This window comes from Rasamsonia emersonii (assembly GCF_000968595.1).
Source record: "Rasamsonia emersonii CBS 393.64 chromosome Unknown ctg1118621760528, whole genome shotgun sequence".
Lineage (NCBI taxonomy): Eukaryota > Fungi > Ascomycota > Eurotiomycetes > Eurotiales > Trichocomaceae > Rasamsonia > Rasamsonia emersonii.
This window is the reverse complement of record NW_013562933.1, coordinates 1-17322: the sequence shown is the minus strand read 5'-3', so window position 1 is coordinate 17322 and position 17322 is coordinate 1. Positions and strand designations below refer to the sequence as shown.

General features: G+C 49.4%; 6 protein-coding genes across 6 annotated transcripts; 3 read left to right on the top strand and 3 right to left on the bottom strand.

Moving 5' to 3' along the window:
• Nucleotides 1-2122: 2122 nt before the first annotated feature.
• T310_7321 (Uncharacterized protein) lies at nucleotides 2123-4555 on the top strand (the record flags this gene model as incomplete). Its single annotated transcript, XM_013469881.1, has 2 exons — nucleotides 2123-2553; nucleotides 2626-4555. The coding sequence occupies 2 exons, from the start codon at nucleotides 2123-2125 to the stop codon at nucleotides 4553-4555; spliced, it is 2361 nt and encodes a 786-aa protein (XP_013325335.1).
• Nucleotides 4556-5439: 884 nt separating this feature from the next.
• T310_7320 (Proteasome endopeptidase complex) lies at nucleotides 5440-7012 on the bottom strand (the record flags this gene model as incomplete). The annotated part of the gene is made up of 3 exons (XM_013469880.1): nucleotides 5440-6098; nucleotides 6161-6576; nucleotides 6690-7012. The coding sequence occupies 3 exons, from the start codon at nucleotides 7010-7012 to the stop codon at nucleotides 5440-5442; spliced, it is 1398 nt and encodes a 465-aa protein (XP_013325334.1).
• A 408-nt stretch (nucleotides 7013-7420) lies between these two features.
• Nucleotides 7421-11382, bottom strand: T310_7319 (Trimethyllysine dioxygenase TmlH; the record flags this gene model as incomplete). Its single annotated transcript, XM_013469879.1, has 14 exons — nucleotides 7421-7521; nucleotides 7666-7737; nucleotides 7810-8298; nucleotides 8355-8454; nucleotides 8511-8613; nucleotides 8671-8736; nucleotides 8827-8877; nucleotides 9074-9091; nucleotides 9152-9381; nucleotides 9493-9541; nucleotides 9725-9817; nucleotides 10296-10550; nucleotides 10609-11123; nucleotides 11155-11382. 14 exons carry the CDS (start codon nucleotides 11380-11382, stop codon nucleotides 7421-7423), a joined length of 2370 nt encoding a protein of 789 aa, XP_013325333.1.
• A 614-nt stretch (nucleotides 11383-11996) lies between these two features.
• On the bottom strand, nucleotides 11997-13559 carry T310_7318 (HNRNP arginine N-methyltransferase; the record flags this gene model as incomplete). The annotated part of the gene is made up of 7 exons (XM_013469878.1): nucleotides 11997-12148; nucleotides 12217-12669; nucleotides 12723-13067; nucleotides 13118-13148; nucleotides 13291-13310; nucleotides 13377-13390; nucleotides 13453-13559. 7 exons carry the CDS (start codon nucleotides 13557-13559, stop codon nucleotides 11997-11999), a joined length of 1122 nt encoding a protein of 373 aa, XP_013325332.1.
• Nucleotides 13560-14242: 683 nt separating this feature from the next.
• Nucleotides 14243-15414, top strand: T310_7317 (Mn2+ homeostasis protein (Per1); the record flags this gene model as incomplete). Its single annotated transcript, XM_013469877.1, has 4 exons — nucleotides 14243-14368; nucleotides 14421-14463; nucleotides 14504-15305; nucleotides 15360-15414. The coding sequence occupies 4 exons, from the start codon at nucleotides 14243-14245 to the stop codon at nucleotides 15412-15414; spliced, it is 1026 nt and encodes a 341-aa protein (XP_013325331.1).
• Nucleotides 15415-15954: 540 nt separating this feature from the next.
• On the top strand, nucleotides 15955-17320 carry T310_7316 (N-acetylglucosamine-phosphate mutase; the record flags this gene model as incomplete). The annotated part of the gene is made up of 6 exons (XM_013469876.1): nucleotides 15955-16047; nucleotides 16107-16120; nucleotides 16193-16337; nucleotides 16400-16414; nucleotides 16472-16978; nucleotides 17039-17320. Coding segments are annotated over 6 exons (1056 nt in total), but the record flags the coding sequence as incomplete, so codon positions are not given.
• Between the last annotated feature and the right edge of the window lie 2 nt (nucleotides 17321-17322).

Here is a 17322-nt window from a genome sequence, read left to right as displayed (position 1 = left end):
CTGAACGAGTCGTGCGACGTCAGCCTGCGCCCAATGATATCCGCGAGATCCAGTGATTCTGACTCCGTACCGATTCAACGCACACCTCGCTTGTCAGGATCCGAGATCGGCCGTTTAGAGACCCAGTTCGTTATATCCTCATTATTACTCCGTACTTAGGTTCATATGACTGCCCTTGCCCAAGGGGGCCTTCTGTCCTCCGTAGCGATTCGGGAAAGCAAGCCGCAGCCCCGCCATTGCGTGGCTTGCAGCAACATTCAAGATTCCATCCAGCACGATCTCATCATCTCCAACCAGTGAGCATGGTTATCTGATTTGTCTGATTGTCTGATATAACTACACTGCCCCTTGGAATTGCGTTCTCCCTTGATTATTCAGCGAGGCGGCGCTAACCTAGGATTGAGTCGAACGATTTACAGGTTTGAAACCCCTCGTTCGATGTCCATGCTCCACCTGATCCGGAGTACGGAGCAGCAAAACAGAAGTACTCCGTACTCCGTACCCACGGCGCGTTCTGAAAGGGATCGTCTGACAAATTGTGACAATCGATAAGCTGGATTCACCTGTGGAACTCCTCCATATGGTGCTCTGCTCACGGACGAGGAGTTAATACCTCGTTAGACGTTACCCTCAAAGAAGTGTGGAATAAACGTATCCTGGACAACAATCGGCCTTGTGGAATGACGCGGCCAACCCGATCGAACCGATTCAGGGGAAATTGCCTTCTGCTCGAGTTATATGTCTTATCGCTCTCGACAGACTACGGAGTCTTCCGTAGAAATATAACTACTAATCTCCACAAACTTGAATTTGACCCTTTCTCTGCGACAGAAGTCAAATTTGAGCCGCAGGGGGTTCGGTTTTTTCCAGAATTAGAATAGGACGAAGACTTCCAAAGCCAGACGGGAGTTGCTCCGTACAAAGGTCTGCAAATGTCCCAGCTCTATTCGACTGGGCACACCAACCCTGTTCTCTCACAGCCGGGACGGTCTCAGGCCCCCAGCGCATACACTCCGACGTACGATATATACGCCTGCGGCCTTTATTTAGCATCCGTGGCGGCCGAGGATGCAATCCTGGAAGGACAGACAGGAGGCTGCAGAACGTGCGCCAAGAAAAAAGGGGCCCGGGCCCGAGAACGCGTCCCAAAACAGCCTAGCGCCAGCGTCCCTGACGGATGCCCCACCCGCTGTCCCGCCGCGCCATGCCGGATGCGGCTGCCAGTTCGGCCGGTCTTGCCTTCGCGCTGCGCCGGCGCTGCCAGGGGAAACTAAACCACCGGGCACTGCTCGCTTCCCCTCGCTCCTACGTCTGGCCTTCGCAGAGATTATTATCATGTTAGGAGAAGAATCAAAAGAGGAGTATTCATGGAAGGACGGGCACCGAAGAACAGGGGAAACACGCGCTGGGATGTTTATGACGCCATCACGCGCTCGTCGGGACTCGCTCCTTCCCTCGGAGTCCCGCGTACGGCGTGCACGAGGAGAACGCATACGCGAAACGGCATGGCCGCAGGTCTTGGTTGCCGAACCACCAGGTGGCCATTGCTCCGTGCTGGCCAGTCACCCATGGGCCATGATCTGTGCTGCTGCAACTGCCCTCTCTAACCCCTTGGAGCTTACGTCGATGGTGTCATTATTGCCCGTGGCTGGCTCGCCGCACGAGTTCTCCGCTCTCCTCCACAGCATGGTTGCTCCGTCCTAGCTCAGATCGTCATCCCCTGTGGGGGGATCGGCTGTTCTTAGGACGCCTCATTCCTATTAGCCTTGCTTGCATGTTCCTAAAGCAGTGAAGTACACACACTAACTCGATGACGGGGGTGAGAGACGTTTAGCACGCACCGCTATGATAGCGCCGGACGTGAGAGAGGACTAACCGTTGTCATCTCCTCCATCCACCATCATCTGTAATACAGTCTCTCATTCTCACGTCCCCATACGATCTTTTCTTTTCCTTTGGAGAGAATATCTCCAAGTCCTCTCGTTTTTGTTTTCTTTGGTTCTGTAATTGATTGCTCTTGGAAGTCTTTGGTTCTCTTGCTCTCCCTGTCTCTCTCCCTCTCTTTCCCCCCTCTTTGTCAGCTTTCTATTTTCTGGCAGATGAACGACCACCGAATCTCGTCATGAGTGTTGTCACCAGTCGACCTGAACGGTCCCCAATCGCCTACGAGGCAATCCCCCACCAAAGCCATGTGGTCTCCGACTACAAGCAACCCTACGCCGTGTCAATAGATACCTCTTCATCACGAAGCCCGTCCATCTCGTCATCTTCGAGCAACTACAGCTCCTCAACCGCACCGACCGTCTACTCTCCTACCTCTCCCACCTCTCCCCAATTCTCCTACCGTGCGTTCAAAAACCCCAGCCCGCCTCCAAAGCCCACCGAACCGGCCTCCAAGCGGTTGCCGCCCAAGGTGTACGATTGCATCTTGACCCAACTTCAGTCCTTACATGACGGATTATACCAGTCAGGTTGTGTGACATGTTTCCAGCGAGATCTGCACGCTCTGTCCCTGACCAGCCGGGCTTGGGAAAGGGCCGTCAGGAGTAAGCTGTAAGTACCTGCTTCCCCTTAAAACGTGCAGTCTGCCATGAGATACCGTTCCTGAGAAGAAATCGTCCCCAGGTACAACCGAATCCACATCACTGGAAATGATTCCCCAGCGCAGCTGAAAAAATACCGCCTCAAAAGAGGCAGCCGCTTGAAGCTCTTACGGCGGACCTTGCGGGAGCGGAAGCTGCTGGCCAACCTCGTCCTCGAACTTCGGGTTCCCGAGATGGATATGCCTCCGGTGGTAAATGGCAGGCCGAATCCGCAATGGGAAGAGTATCGCGACCTGGTGGCCTCCGTCGTCATGGTGTGCCCTAACCTCGAACGGCTGGTGGGCTTTGATCTCTCCTACCACCACGAGTTTGACCGCCTCACCTACGCCTTGTCGACGCGAAAGAAGCTCAAGGAGCACAAGTGGATTATTGGTGAGACAGCAGGGACGGCAGCCGAGCGTTTTCGCACTGGGTCTCCGCCCCGGACCCTCGAACAACGCCAGGTGTTTGAGTTCCTGGACTATCATGTCGCGTGGACCAATCTTGAAACCCTGATGCTTCACTCGCTCAACATGAACGGTGTATTGGAGCATGGTGTTTTTCTCCGGATGTTCAACCGTCTCCCGTCGCTTCGGAATTTGTGTGTCTCATCCTTCGATGCGAACGCATTCACGGATCGGACTCTCCTCTTCCTTCCGCCTCTGGAGTCGCTGCGCCTTGAGAATCTCCGTGGGGTCACTGATGCCGGCCTGGCTCAATATGTCTCGCGCCAAGAAGCTCAGGGCCTCAAATCTTTGACTCTCATCGAGCAGAACATCAAGTCCCTTCTCGTGATATCCAAGATCTTGGCCTCTCTGAGACAATTGGAGAGGTTCAACATCGTTCAGCCGAACACCTGTCCCACGCTGCCGCCCGAGAGCATGGTTTTCCAACCGATCTTGGCCTCAGCCAGCCTTAAATACTTACATTGGGATGTTGCCGGCCCGGATTCCGCCAATGCACTCAGCAAACTCGACTCGGCACCCTTTGTCCTGCCACACAAGCCCAGTAATACGCCTAACTTCCACCTAGCCCAGAGCATTCTGAATGCCGGCTTTCCGCGCCTAGGACACCTTCGAGCGCCTTCTGACATCGATCCGCCCGGTGTGTTGCAGTCCGTCTGTCGACCCATACCCAACGGTCAGGCCTTGATCCCGACAGACCGATACAGCCTGCCGAGAAGTTCCCATGGATCTGTCAGCACAAGGCCCTTGGCGTTGCCTAGTGGAAACAACCTGACGTCTGCTCGCATTCGGGCCCAAACGTTCATCGATATGGCCGCAAAGGACACCGAAACTGGGATGAAAGTGGTCATCACCGATTACTCGGACTCGTATGTACCGGACAATGCGCTGGAGTGCCCGTCTGACCAGGAGTCGGATCTGGACGTGGACATGTTTGGCGCACCGGTCCCTGCGGGTACGGCCCAAGAACCCAATCGGTCACAGGATTCCTCGGATGGTCCTGTCAAGATGTACGAGTTCAGAATGCCGGCCATCATGGGGAGAGTGGGCACGACGGTCAACTCGACTGATGTCTCAATACCGCGGTTTGTCCTTCGTCCCGATATTCCCGGATCCGACGCGGACGGTGGAATAATGGGGTGGAAGCACTTGTTGGCTTCAAACCAGTCTCTCTCTTACGCAGCTGGAATTGGGTCCGGACAATCGATCCATCGTACGGGAAGCAGTTTCAGCATGGAGGAGCCTCTATCACCAGTATCTCCGAGCACGTCGCGGTTTGCTGGTTGGAGCGGCTTTGGAGGGCGTTCGGCGATCACAGCCACTCCAGCAACTCCGACGAGTCCTCCAACACCGATGACATTCTCTTCTTCGACACTACCTCCCTGGGCTCGAGACACCTGCAATGGCTCTTGGAACCAGGGACATAAAAACGGCAAAGATTGGTGGTTTCACGTTGAGCGTGAACGCCAAAGCCATTTCGAGATTATTGAAGCAAAGCAGTTCTTCTAAATTTACCAGGCATTTTTCTCCCCAGTCCAACTGTGATTCACTCCTTCCGGCATATACCAACAGTCATCTTTCTTGTTTCCTCTTCTTCTGGTTGCGCATTCACTTTATCGGGTCGTATGGGAGTTGCGAATGGGAAATTTCAACCCATGGCGGTCGGCGTTTGGGGGTATGTCCATGCAATGTTTTTTTTTTCGCAGTACATTCTTTTCTTTTATACCCTTTTCATTCAGTGTGAAGGGACTGTACATGTACATATATTGTTGGGATCTTAGGGTTCTTGCTCTGCCGTTTCTTCCCACAGGCTTGTGATTTTTCCTGTGAATATCATTATACCTAGGGTGGATTACATAGGCTGGTACTTATAATTCTGTTTGTTTTTTTTGTCTGTACGGTTTACATACAATAATTACTGGATATTATTGTGTTTATCAAGGAAGGAAGGGAGTTTTATTCGTTTTTTCGTTTGCCGTCTTTATTTCTGAAAAGTCCTGCACAGGGACAGGTCAATGTTCATCAAAAATCCATCCATCCTTCCTTCCTTTCTTTGCGCACGTACTGTATACATATGGAGATACGTAATAACTTCCCAGAAGCATTTTTTGTATGACGTAGTAACTTATTCCAGCTACGAGGTCCATTACACTATTTATGTGGATGCATCATTATAATGAGACGGATGTTCTGTGGAATCTTCTTAAATGAGTTCTCTCTCTTTATCTAGCATTGATTGATTGATTGACTAATCAATCAATCGATTGATAAGAGTTCCTAAAAGAGTACATGCAGCGAAACCCGCGTTGTAGTAGATGGAGATGCCAAGTAAAACGAAGATGGATGGACATGAGGCAAGAAAGAAAGGGAATGTGGGAAAAAAAATTAAAGAATCAGACGTAGATACCCATGTTCGTGTCCTTCTTCTTGGCCTGCACCTCGGCGATGGCGTCGACGTAGTGCTCGTGTCCGACCTTGTTCATGCCCTTCCGCAGGGCAATCATTCCGGCCTCGACACAGACCGCCTTGAGCATCGCACCGCCGAATTCGTCCGTGCTGCGCGCCAATTCCGCCCAGTTGACGCTGTCGTCCACGGTCATCTTGCGGGAATGGATCTGCAGGATCTGGGCCCGGGCCTCCTCGTTCGGGAGAGGGAACTCGATCTTGCGATCCAGACGGCCTGAACGGAGCAGAGCCGGGTCGAGGACGTCGACACGGTTGGTGGCCGCCAGCACCTTGACGCGGTCGTCCGAAGCGAACCCATCGAGCTGGTTGAGAAGCTCCAACATGGTCCGCTGGACCTCACGGTCACCCGATTTCTCCGAGTCGAATCGTTTCGTGCCCACGGCATCTAACTCGTCAATGAAGATGATGGATGGCGCCTTCTCCTTGGCCAGTGCAAAGCAGTCCCGGACCAGTTTCGCTCCATCACCGATAAACATCTGCACGAGCTGCGGACCGGCGAGTTTGAGGAAGGTTGCATTTGTCTGGGCAGCGCAGGCACGAGCAAGAAGAGTCTTGCCAGTACCAGGGGGGCCGTACATCAAAGCGCCTAAGATCGACGTTAGATACCAAATACGGAAACCATTTGTAGGAAAGAGCGGTGCCTCGAACCTTTTGGCGCTTTGATACCGATCTTCTTAAATTTCTCGGCTTCCTGCATCGGCCATACTACGGCCTCCACAAGCTCTTCGATCTGCTTACTCAAGCCTCCAACATCGGTGTACTTCTCCGTCGGCTTCTCGTCCACTTCCATCGCCTTCACGCGACTGTCATATTCGGCAGGGAGGGTATCCAGAATAAGATAGGAGTCCTTATTCACACCGATGAGATCGCCTGGCTTGAGTTTATTGTGATCGACCAGACCGATAAGGGGAAGGAAGATGGTCTGTCGAGTAGAGGTCTTGATAACGGCAGATTTCCCAACGCGAGTGGCGTCGAGGTCAATGTTGGCGCCTTCCTCAGCTGCCTCTGCCTCGACGTCAAGATCTAACAGTTCAACAACGTTACCGACGAGGTATGGTAGTTGTCTGCCGCACGAGATCATGTTAGTATTAATCAGCCATCCCCGGCCACCGTTCCATCAGCTAGGCTGAAGAACCTGACAGGCCGCGGGGACACACAAAGATAAGATCTACAGTACCTGTTATTTTCGATCTTCTCCTGATTATCCTTGACCTTCTCCTTCATCGTGTTCTGCTCGTGCGTCAACCGCTGGAACTCGCTCTTCATGATTCGGAGCTCGTTTTCCAGCATCCGTCGCCGCTTGATGATGTCTGCCGTGCTTGACCGAAGGATCTCCTCATCAAATATGTCATCCTCCTCATCTTTCTTCTTGTCTGCATCCGCATCTTTCATATCGGCATCGCCATCTCGGTCGGGCTTCTTGCCATCCCCGTCGCCCTGTTGTTGCTTCTTGTTCTGGTCTTCGCGCTCAAGATCATCGAGGTCTTCGAGGGTAGACATGGTGAGTATATGAAATTTGTAGACGGGTCAGAAATAACTGTATTTAAGGGGAATGACAGAATTATAAGGTTAGATGAAGGAGAAAAGCCGGGCGAAGTCGTGAGAGGAGGTCGATGTCGTTGCGGCGAAACAGGTTACCGCCGGCCGAGCTCTGGGCTCCAGGCGAGCCAACGCAAGCTCCCCTGCCTGGAGTGTCACGTGACACATTATCTTCTTGCATTATTACATCAGGCGCCAAGTATGAACAAACGAAACAAAATGAAACAGTATACGTATTCACAAGAGTTTACGTTCTGCGTATTTGTTTCTATTCGGTTAAGATAAAAGATGGAATCCATTTAACAGGAATTTAACAGGAATCAACTGTCGTGTCCATCAAGTATATTACGGCATCATATTCGCCCGTCTTCAAATATCAATGGGGTCGGGAATAGTCCCAAGATGGTCCAGAGCATTCTGGCGGCCGAGTTTGAGGAGTCGATACCGAGACACAAAGTCGTCATTGTTAACTGCAGCAACGTTGTTAGTTCACTAGTTCATCGCAGGCCGAGAAAGGAAAAAAAGAAAGAGAGAGAGAGAGAAACATAGGGATTGAGTATTCGGTCTTGAAGGAAAATGACTCAAAGGAGGAGGGTATAGAGGGGAGTCCGTACTGTAGCCACCACACATCCTTCGTTTGCCAGTGAACTGCGAGCGACCATGAAGCATTCGCCAGTTGTCGAAGACTAGAATCCAAGGTTCAGCATTTGGCTCATTACAAGTAGAGAAGTAAGCGTGGGAGGGTATGGTGAACGTACTAAGAGCAGTTCCCGGTTGAAGTTGTAGCCAAATCTCCATTTCAGGGCGATGAATAATTTCATTCCAATGCCTGGCAGCGGCGTACCACGCCCGCTGATAGCGAAATCCCCAATCTACCTTCGCGGCACGGTCATAGTTGTTCCATCGAACCTGATAGAGCATCCCCGTCCTTTGATTCCGTTCGAGGACCGGAGTAGGCCTACTAGGCTGGATGCAAACGTCTTCATTGCCGCTTGAATGGAATGGTTGCGGACACTTTACTAACGTCTTGCAATGGTTTGAATTCTCTTCCTGAATCATCCGGGCCGCCTTAAAACCATCAACCAGCAATGTGGCGCCACCTTCGCCTTCAGTGTGTGACAGGAGGTGAAACAATTGAAGCCTCGCTGGGTCCGTGAAATACGTGTTATCTGTATGGGCACCCAGAGCCTCCGATGTGTACGCGGTGTCCTTGAAAGTAAGGTCGGACGTGAAATCCCAAAATCCACCTGGAAGTTGTTAACCATGATAGGACACGAAATACAGATTTTACCGGGTTTCATACCATAGTGCGTATTTCTGATAAAAGAAATCCTCTCCAGTAATGCTTGGGTGGCTTCAGGCTCGACAGGCACGCCTTTGATCAGGCAGAAGCCCCATTTATACTAACAATGTTATGAGCTCCATGTTAACCATCAGAAGAGAAATAAGTCTGACTTACAATTTGTTCCAACCATTCTAAAACACTCTCTTCCTTGTCCATGACGTTTTCAAACAAGACTGACGGAAGAGATTCATAGTCTGATTTAACCGATTCAAAATCCCTGCCGAGTGACACTTCTGAGACCAATGCTCTTTTCTTTCAGGACCGGGCAACTCACCTGAAACGCAGAATCTGTCCTTCCCCCTTATCCGGTTGGGTTCCGTACCGATGAGCCTTTAGCCAACTGTACGTGTAGATACTTTCATGTTTATCAGACCCTGAAATTTGAAAAGAAAATTAGTGCTTGACTCATTGACTAGTGGTTTGCACCTACACTCTATACGGACAGTGTCCGGCGTGTAGGAGATGTGGGACGCTGTGACATCTGGAGGTATCTGATACAGAGGATCAGTTATAGATGTTACAGATCAGCAATTGAGGTAATTACCGAGAATGTGTCCACAGTTCGCTGCCTTGTCTCTGGGTGGATGCAATCAAGACATTGACAGTTGTCTCTGCAAGAGGATTGCGCTCGTTACTGTCATCTTCCATAACCTCATATGCAGGAGGTGAGCACAAACCTGAGCCAAAAGGATGGACTAATTTCATGTAGTTAGAAACAGCAGTTGCTCGACACAAGAAATTGAAGGTCCTCTTACTATTTCAACTTTCCAATAGGTTCGGCGTCCAGCTGTACAATATCGTCATTCTTCGTAGAATGTCGGTTATTGTTCCTACGAGAATAATGCTTATTGAACCTTCTTTTCTGAGGCTCTTCTTCGTTCTGAGGTGCAGCCATTGTAGAGTTTGCTCTACAGAGGGGTATCGTCCCGATACGATGATGGCTTTGGGGATGGCGTGTTGAAATCCCAACCGGACATTTTGGTCCCTAGCAGAGTTAGCCAGAGGTGATTTACCCTGAAAAGCCAGTTCTGGGAAGATCTATGGCTTATGGACCAAAATAACCGAGAATAAAAAAATGAATCAGGGTACCACTTACTAAAGTGTAATGCCGCTTTGTAGTTACAGATAGGAGAGCCCTCGATCCGCTGGGGTAACGTTACATGTTAGTAACAGTACTACTGGACAATGGATGCTCATGAGCCTTACGAAACATAGTGCCGGGCATAAAATGCCGGCAGCTGGAAGATTCTGTTCATTCTGATGTTATAAGAACCGCTGAGCGTTGGAGATACGTAGCAGGGATAAAATCAACTGTATGGAGTACGCACGGTCCTGCGGTGAAATATACTTGATCACGTGTCTGATATTTGACCCTCACGTTCCCAACAATATTTATCACAACACCGTCTTGCCGAATATATCTATTCTAATTTATGTAAAAATGGATTCCTTATAGAGTTTAGGTATTTGGGAAAGCCTTATTATTCAGTAGTGACGTTCGACCTGAAGTTGATCCCCTTTAAAGTGCTGTTGATCAAGAAATTCCATTTTACCGATATCAGCTTGGTTGTACGTCGTTTCAGTTATCTCGAGAATTGGTCATAAATACACATATCAAGCCACCAGCGAAGAAAAAAAGTGAGGGCCAAATATATGACCTGACTGCAACTGCATCTTCTCAAAGCTCTTCAATATGTTATCGAACTCAGTGCCGTAGTAGAGTAAAATATTAACAGAGAGCGCGAAGGGAGGCGATTCTCCTAAATTTCCTGATTCGTCTCCAAAGGTCCTCTGATATGGGATCAAAGCAGTCACAGTTTGCTCTTCCTTCCAACAACCTTGATAAGTGCGCGACCATTGCTCAGCACAACCTTGCCCTTGTCATTCTTTGTTACAAACCGGACTTCTTCGAAACCATCTTGGAAAGTTCCCATCCTCCAGACCTCTGTAGTGAGTTTATCACCAGGTCTCACTGGGGCGGAGAAGCGTGCTTGGAACTCTCTCAGGTTTTGAGGATCACTGCCACCGAGCTCCTTCAAAAGTCCATGTGCAGTGCTGTTCCAGCTAAATAGTCCATGAATGATAATACCTCCAAAGCCCATCTTCTGTCCAGGCTCTGGAGTCGCGTGAAGGGGGTTATAGTCGCCATTCAGACTTGTGACAGAAAGTCAGTTCTAGCTAAGTACTTGAAGGAGGGCGGGTGAAATCTTACCGGTACAGATGAGCAGTTTCGGGGCCTGTTTGGACAGAAAAGACAACATCAGGTGTCTTGCCTTCTGGCGGAGGATAGTTGACGGTGCTTGGTCCTATCGAGGAGACAACCTCGCTCAGTAAACACGAATGACGATAGGGTTCATTAAATGTGGCAATCCGGGGTTTACCTTTTGGCCCGCCCCAATTTCCTTGTCCGACAAAGAAACTGCTTCCGACTGCTTTAGAGTAGACCTCTCCGGTTTCCTTGTCCACGATAGACTGCTCCGTCTCGACAACAGAGCCCGCCTTGCCTTTATCATAAACACCAATTACCTTATTTCGGAGCTCGAATTTCCTGCCTTCACTGCTTGTGGGAAGGGGCTTGAAGATTGTGATTTTGCGTTGCCCGTCGACTACGCGACGAGAGTCAAATTCAGGTACACCGGGAATAGGATTGGACTTTTGTCGACTATAGAAGTCAATCACTTCTTGGTCCGCGAGCTTGAACGCTGTAGGAATATTAGAGAATAAGGCCTGTGAAATGGACAAGAGCAATCCTGCTTACGAAGAACAGTCGGATATGTTGGGAAAACGGCGAAGTTTGGGTGGAGTTCCTATAGTCTCCAGTCAATGTGAATCCTTGAAAGCTGCTTAAAAAAATAGGAAAGCAGACATAAAGAAAATGCAATTCATCGGCTGTGCACCCAATGCTATTTGCAAAGAGCAAGACGTCCCGTTTGAGCCAGGATATTTCCTTGGGAGGGTACTCGAAGCCAGCTCCAGGTCCGGACATTGTGATATGCTGCTGTTTGGGGGAGCTTAGGGTAGGGAATGATACAGTAGTCGAACAAGGTCAAGAATTTTTCATGCACTGTACTGTACAAAAGTACAAATGAAGAAGCGGAGCAGAGGAACTTGAGACGCCGATCACTAGTATTATTATGTGCAATCTGACAAGCTTAAAGTGCTACCTAGGTTCATGTATTTAGGCCAATGCACGGAGTAGCTAGTTTCCAGCGGGGCCGCTATCGGTAACGCAAAACCGAGGCAATTTCTTGAAAAAATGTGGGCCGCGGTCCATCTACCTCAGGAATTATCTGATTATCTGATCAGATCATACGGCAAATCCCAGTCCCGAAACCGTCACCACTGTTTTATGATTTTTTTTTTAAAATCTTACGCACGGAAATCATAAATTCTGATGCAAACACTTTGAGTTGATCATATCCAGCGTCGACTCGGGGTATCTACTTAAAATGTCGAGGAGCTTCTATGTTATCATCTCTTCAAGTCATCTCTCAACAATGAACACTGCGCCTCGTAATACCTTTCCTCACCTTCCAGAACGCCCAATAAAATGGAGATGAAAAATGAAAACAAACGAAAAAAAAAGGCCAAGAACAGCACTCAACGACCACTATGAAAACTGCCCAAGTGCAAAGTCATTTGACCTGGGCCATGGTAGGAATCGATCACCACAAGGGGACAAAGGTCTGACGCAAGCATGCCCAATAATGACGCGAGCAAAGGACCGCCATAATCAGGAAAAGAATTAGCACCTAAAGGAGTCAGCACCAGCGTATTAGAAGAACTGGGAAAATAACTCACATCTTGTACTCGCAGCTACCCTGGGAGAAGCGTGTCTCATCCAGAGTCTCAAAGACGTAGGAGATCTTTATGTCAAGGTCGCGCTTGTTCTTCGCATTTGGTTTATTCTCAAGGAAACCGCTCACGACTTCTTCTTCTTCCACAGTCAGGACGTCACGCAGATAGAAGACCGTCTGCTTCCAGTGGGTGTATTTGGCATGAGGCCCCGTGGAGAAACTGATTGGCTTGTGGCAGGCTGTGAACTGAATATCGAACCATGCAATTATAGCGTGGATAAAGTCGCTCCGCTTGCACGGAAGCGAGAACGGGACCTTGAAGGAGAGGTCGGCCGGAGTGACGGTGTAAAGGTCGAGGGTGAGGACCGGGCAGGGGTCAGTAACCAGCGCCTTCATCTCGACAGTGTCCACAAGCGGCTCGGTGAGAGCGACCTCCTTCATAGGACTGTAATCGAATCCGTACACGTTGTCCCAGACTGAAAAAGCTTAGCACCTGATCAGACCATGAGTTGCGTTTGGGGTTACCCACAGCCAATCTTGTCCTCTTTGTACTCCCCATCCTCGATTGCAGCCAAGTAAATGGTTGCCTTGTCAGGAAAGATCTTGCCACCGGGAGCCAAGTATTTGTCGCGCGCATAAAGCACAGTGTCCAGCATGCTCTCGTAGAGGAGGAAGTAACCCATCCATTCCGAGACGATGATGTCAACTTTGGGAAAGGGAAGGGTAACTTCTTCCATCTTTCCTTGAAGGAGGGTAATCTTGTCGGCCATGCCATTCACTTCGATAATCTCACGAGCCTTTTCAATGATTGAAGACATGTCCACGCCGATAACATGTTTCGCACCAGCCCGAACAGCGAACCTACCCACCGAGACTGGTCAGCCATGCTACTTTATTATATCACAATTCAGCAATAATCCGTACATGCTGAGAATTCCTGTTCCACATCCAACGTCTAGAACAATCTTATCTTTAAAAAGGTGTTTGTTCTGGTAGATAGCGTCGCGGTATGACTTGGTCCGGACTTCATCTTTCTATGGAAGAAAACCCTGATCAGCAAGTACATTAAACAGATTTTCAGACTTCATTCAACTTACAAGCATTTCTTCATGAATGCCTGCACAGGTTTTGGAACCCATCTGTTAGCAGACCTCTCCTCACAACTGGAGCGCGGGGACATTACCATGATGATCATAGCTTTGTGAACAGGCGTCAGTATCGATAGAAAGAATACCAGAGTATTCAAATTGTAGACATACCTGGTAAAGTAGCGGACTTCTGCATGGTCCGCTCCCACCATTCGATCAGCACTGCTGGAGATCCATGGGGATTCAGATTTCGCAGGTTTGTTCGTAGCTCCGTTCATGGCGACCACCCTCAGAATGTAGAAACCAAGAAGGTATAGGCAGGATATTAGATGAATACAGGAAGGAGTATTTGAAATGTAATCTCAGTTCTTCTCAGCCAAGAGAGTGAATGCTTCCAAAAGCAGAAAAGTTCTTTGATCAGTCTAAGCGACTTTTTTTTATTTTCTTACAAATCTGATAGCCAGCCCACTTCAGCATTGAGCCACTAGCACCAATGGGGTATTATATCACGTGATTCACTAGTCCCCCACAACCTGCGTCGACAGGGCCTTCACAGAATGCACGTAAATTTGGTTAGTTTGCTAGGTATGCTGCTTTTTGTAACTCGTCTAAATTTTACTAGCCGGGACCCTTATATGCAAATACCTTATGATTACTTAGTAAGATGGCTCCAAATTAGAAACAATGAAGGTGATAATAGGCTTAGTATCGGAGGATATGAGTAAATATAGTCGAATAAAGTCACCTTCAGTAAATTTACAACTTCACATGTCAAGAAGTGCAGATTCGACCAGGAGACCTTGCTGGCATCAATTGAGGTGCACTGTAGCTTACCAATTCGGTATGGTAAATCCAGATCTGGATCGTCGCTGTCTGCAGTATTATTGCCGCTCTTCTCCGCCTAGCAAGCACGCTCCTTGAATGTTCCTCGAACACAACGCTGTACAGCAACAGGGTCACGATGTTTGCATCTAGGGGCATTTCAAGGTTATCCGGTCTTTTAATACCATTAATATTAGCATTCTTTATTGGAGAGTCATTGGCTTCTCTGGGAGATAGACTACCTGACTTCAAAGAATGCGTTAAGGTAATCGATTACCCCAGATCCATTCCCAGGGAGGAGGGCTGACAATTTCAAGGTTTGCGAGGCCGAGAACTGCCAGGACGGCAACTCTGTTCTTCGTAAGTTGAAATATCTCTATTGAAGTATATATCTACCTAGTCGCTAACAAATCCCCTCCTTTGGTAGCAATTTACCTCCGTCTTCTGTTATGGACTTGCCCGGCCGAATGCGACTATACCTGCCAGCATGTTATCACCGACCGCAGGGTCTCCCGTGACCCTCCTATGCTCAACCCTGTAGTGCAGTTCCATGGAAAGTGGCCGTTCTACAGGGTCCTCGGCATACAGGAAGTGTTCTCTGTTCTTTTCTCTTTTTTCAACTTCCTTGCTCATTATTACGGCCTTGCGAAGATTCGAGAGTCCATCCCGCCCTCATACTCTCTGCGGAGGTACTATCTGGGTTTTGGATATTGTGGGCTGGCAAGCTGGACATTTAGCATGTTGTTCCACACGAGGGATTTTCCTTTGACCGAGAAACTGGATTATTTTGCGGCGGGTGCGAGTGTCCTCTACGGTCTTTTTCTGGCAGTCATCCGGATCTTCCGGCTTGACAAACAGCATCCACGGTACAAACCAACTCTCCGTCGTTTCTGGACGACACTCTGTATCGGTCTGTATGTCGCCCACGTCTCCTACCTCAGTTTCTGGTCGTGGGACTATACCTACAACATGGCTGCCAACGTCGTCGTGGGCGTCATTCAAAATCTACTCTGGACCTGGTTCAGTGTAGCCAGATACACAAAGTACTCTCAGTCATGGACCGCCTGGCCTGGAATGATCGTCGCTTGGATCATGCTGGCAATGAGTCTTGAACTGTTGGATTTCCCTCCTTGGTGGAGACTGATTGATGCACACAGTCTTTGGCATCTCGGGACAGTTGTGCCGACAGCGTGGTGGTACTCGTGAGTCTTTTCTGTGAGGCTTCTTGATTCTTGACGTCAACTGACTGCGGCCAGGTTCCTCGTCAAAGATGCACAGGACGATATCACGGCAGAAAGATTGAAAGCTTGACCTCGGCCACTCTTTCTGGGCGTCCATTCCTATACTAAGGCATTATATCTACGACTGATGACATGTATACTATATTGAGACGTAGAGGGCTCTACAAGAGCTATTGTCCCTAGTCAAGCGACCAGAATGCAAGTGTCATCCGTGTCCTTGGTGATATTACGGCGATTCCGGCCTAGCAGTGTCAGGCGCCTGTGCTGGTTAGATTAATTTGGTATTATTTGCCTGCCCTGGAACAGGAACGAAAGCTTGAACGAAAGCTTAGTGGAGCGGTCAAGGTTGCGGGCCATGCTGCCACTCCCGGTTGACCCCGCCAATACTGTTTGCCCGCCGGGTGCACCGCCCAGAGCCAGAGCTGCTGTTGCAGCGTAACGTTCCACATCATTCCACCCGCATACTTCTTTTTACTTTCTGGGATTCTTTCCATTTCTTTCGCCTGTCTGCTTTGCTTTGCCCTTCTATATACCGTCGTGGTCCATCTGTTCTCAATACCTGTCAGGCCAGTTTCCCTCAGTGTGCATTATTACCTAGCTTCGCGCCGCAATGGCGTCTCCGGCTATTCGTAAGGCTATCTCGGAGGCCGCTCTGAAATATGTGAAACCGGATGGAAAAGTTTTCGAATATGGCACCGCAGGGGTAAGATATGACTTGGATATTTGATCGAAGTGCAGGACAGCTGATTTGCTTTCTCATAGTTTCGCATGAAAGCGTGAGTATCTTCTCCCCACGCATTCTGCCCCGCGCTCGTCGTTCCTGACTTGGACCCCGCATCCGCGAACAGCGACCTCCTCAACACCGTAGTCTTCGCTGTAGGCCTTCTCGCTGGTCTTCGTTCGAGGAAACTGAATGGGCAATGGATTGGTGTTATGGTTACTGCCAGCCACAACCCGGCGGATGACAATGGAGTCAAGCTGATCGATCCCATGGTTGGTGATCTTTTGTTCCCAAGCACCTGCCACAAGGAATGCTGACGCATGAAATTCCATAGGGTGAAATGCTGGAAGTAAGGCTCGAAAAAGGATAACTGACTGTCAGGTTCAGTTCTTAACTCCTGTCGCAGGCTGAATGGGAGGCATATGCTACGAAACTCGCAAACGCTCCTCTTGAAAACATTGGAGATGTCTACGACGAACTGATCAGGGAGATTGATATCAAAATGGACAATCCTGCTCGTGTGGTCTTTGCACGGGACACTCGCGCGTCTGGCTCTCGCCTTGTCGGTGTTCTGAATGTTGCGCTTAGTGCGACGAACGTGGAATTCATCGACTTCAAATACTTGACGACCCCGCAGCTTCACTACATTGTTCGCTGCAAAAACACTTTGGGTACACAGTACGAATACGGCGAGCCCACTGAGCAGGGTTATTATGAGAAACTTGCGGAAGCTTTCAAGAGGGTTATGAAGGGTGCGAAAGTCCAGGGATCTCTTACTGTCGATTGCGCCAACGGTGTTGGTGGCCCCAAGCTGCGGGAGCTTATCAAATATCTCCCACCTGCAGACCAAGGAGGTATCGACATCAAGGTCGTCAACGACGATGTCATTAACCCTGACAGCCTGAACTTTGAAGTAAGTTTCGTTAGTGGTAGCTGGAGCTAGGATCTGACCAAGCTTACCAATGTAATCCAGTGTGGCGCGGATTTCGTCAAGACAAAGCAACGCGCTCCGCCATCGTCCAAGGCAGCACCGCTCGATCGTTGCGCCTCTCTGGATGGAGACGCCGATCGCCTGATCTACTACTTCATTGACGAGAACAACGTCTTCAGACTTTTGGATGGAGACCGCATTGCAACCCTGGCCGCTTCTTTCATTGGTGATCTGGCCCGCAGTGCCGGAATTGCGCAGAAGCTGAAGATCGGCGTCATCCAGACAGCATATGCAAACGGCTCTAGCACTGATTACATTGAGAAGGT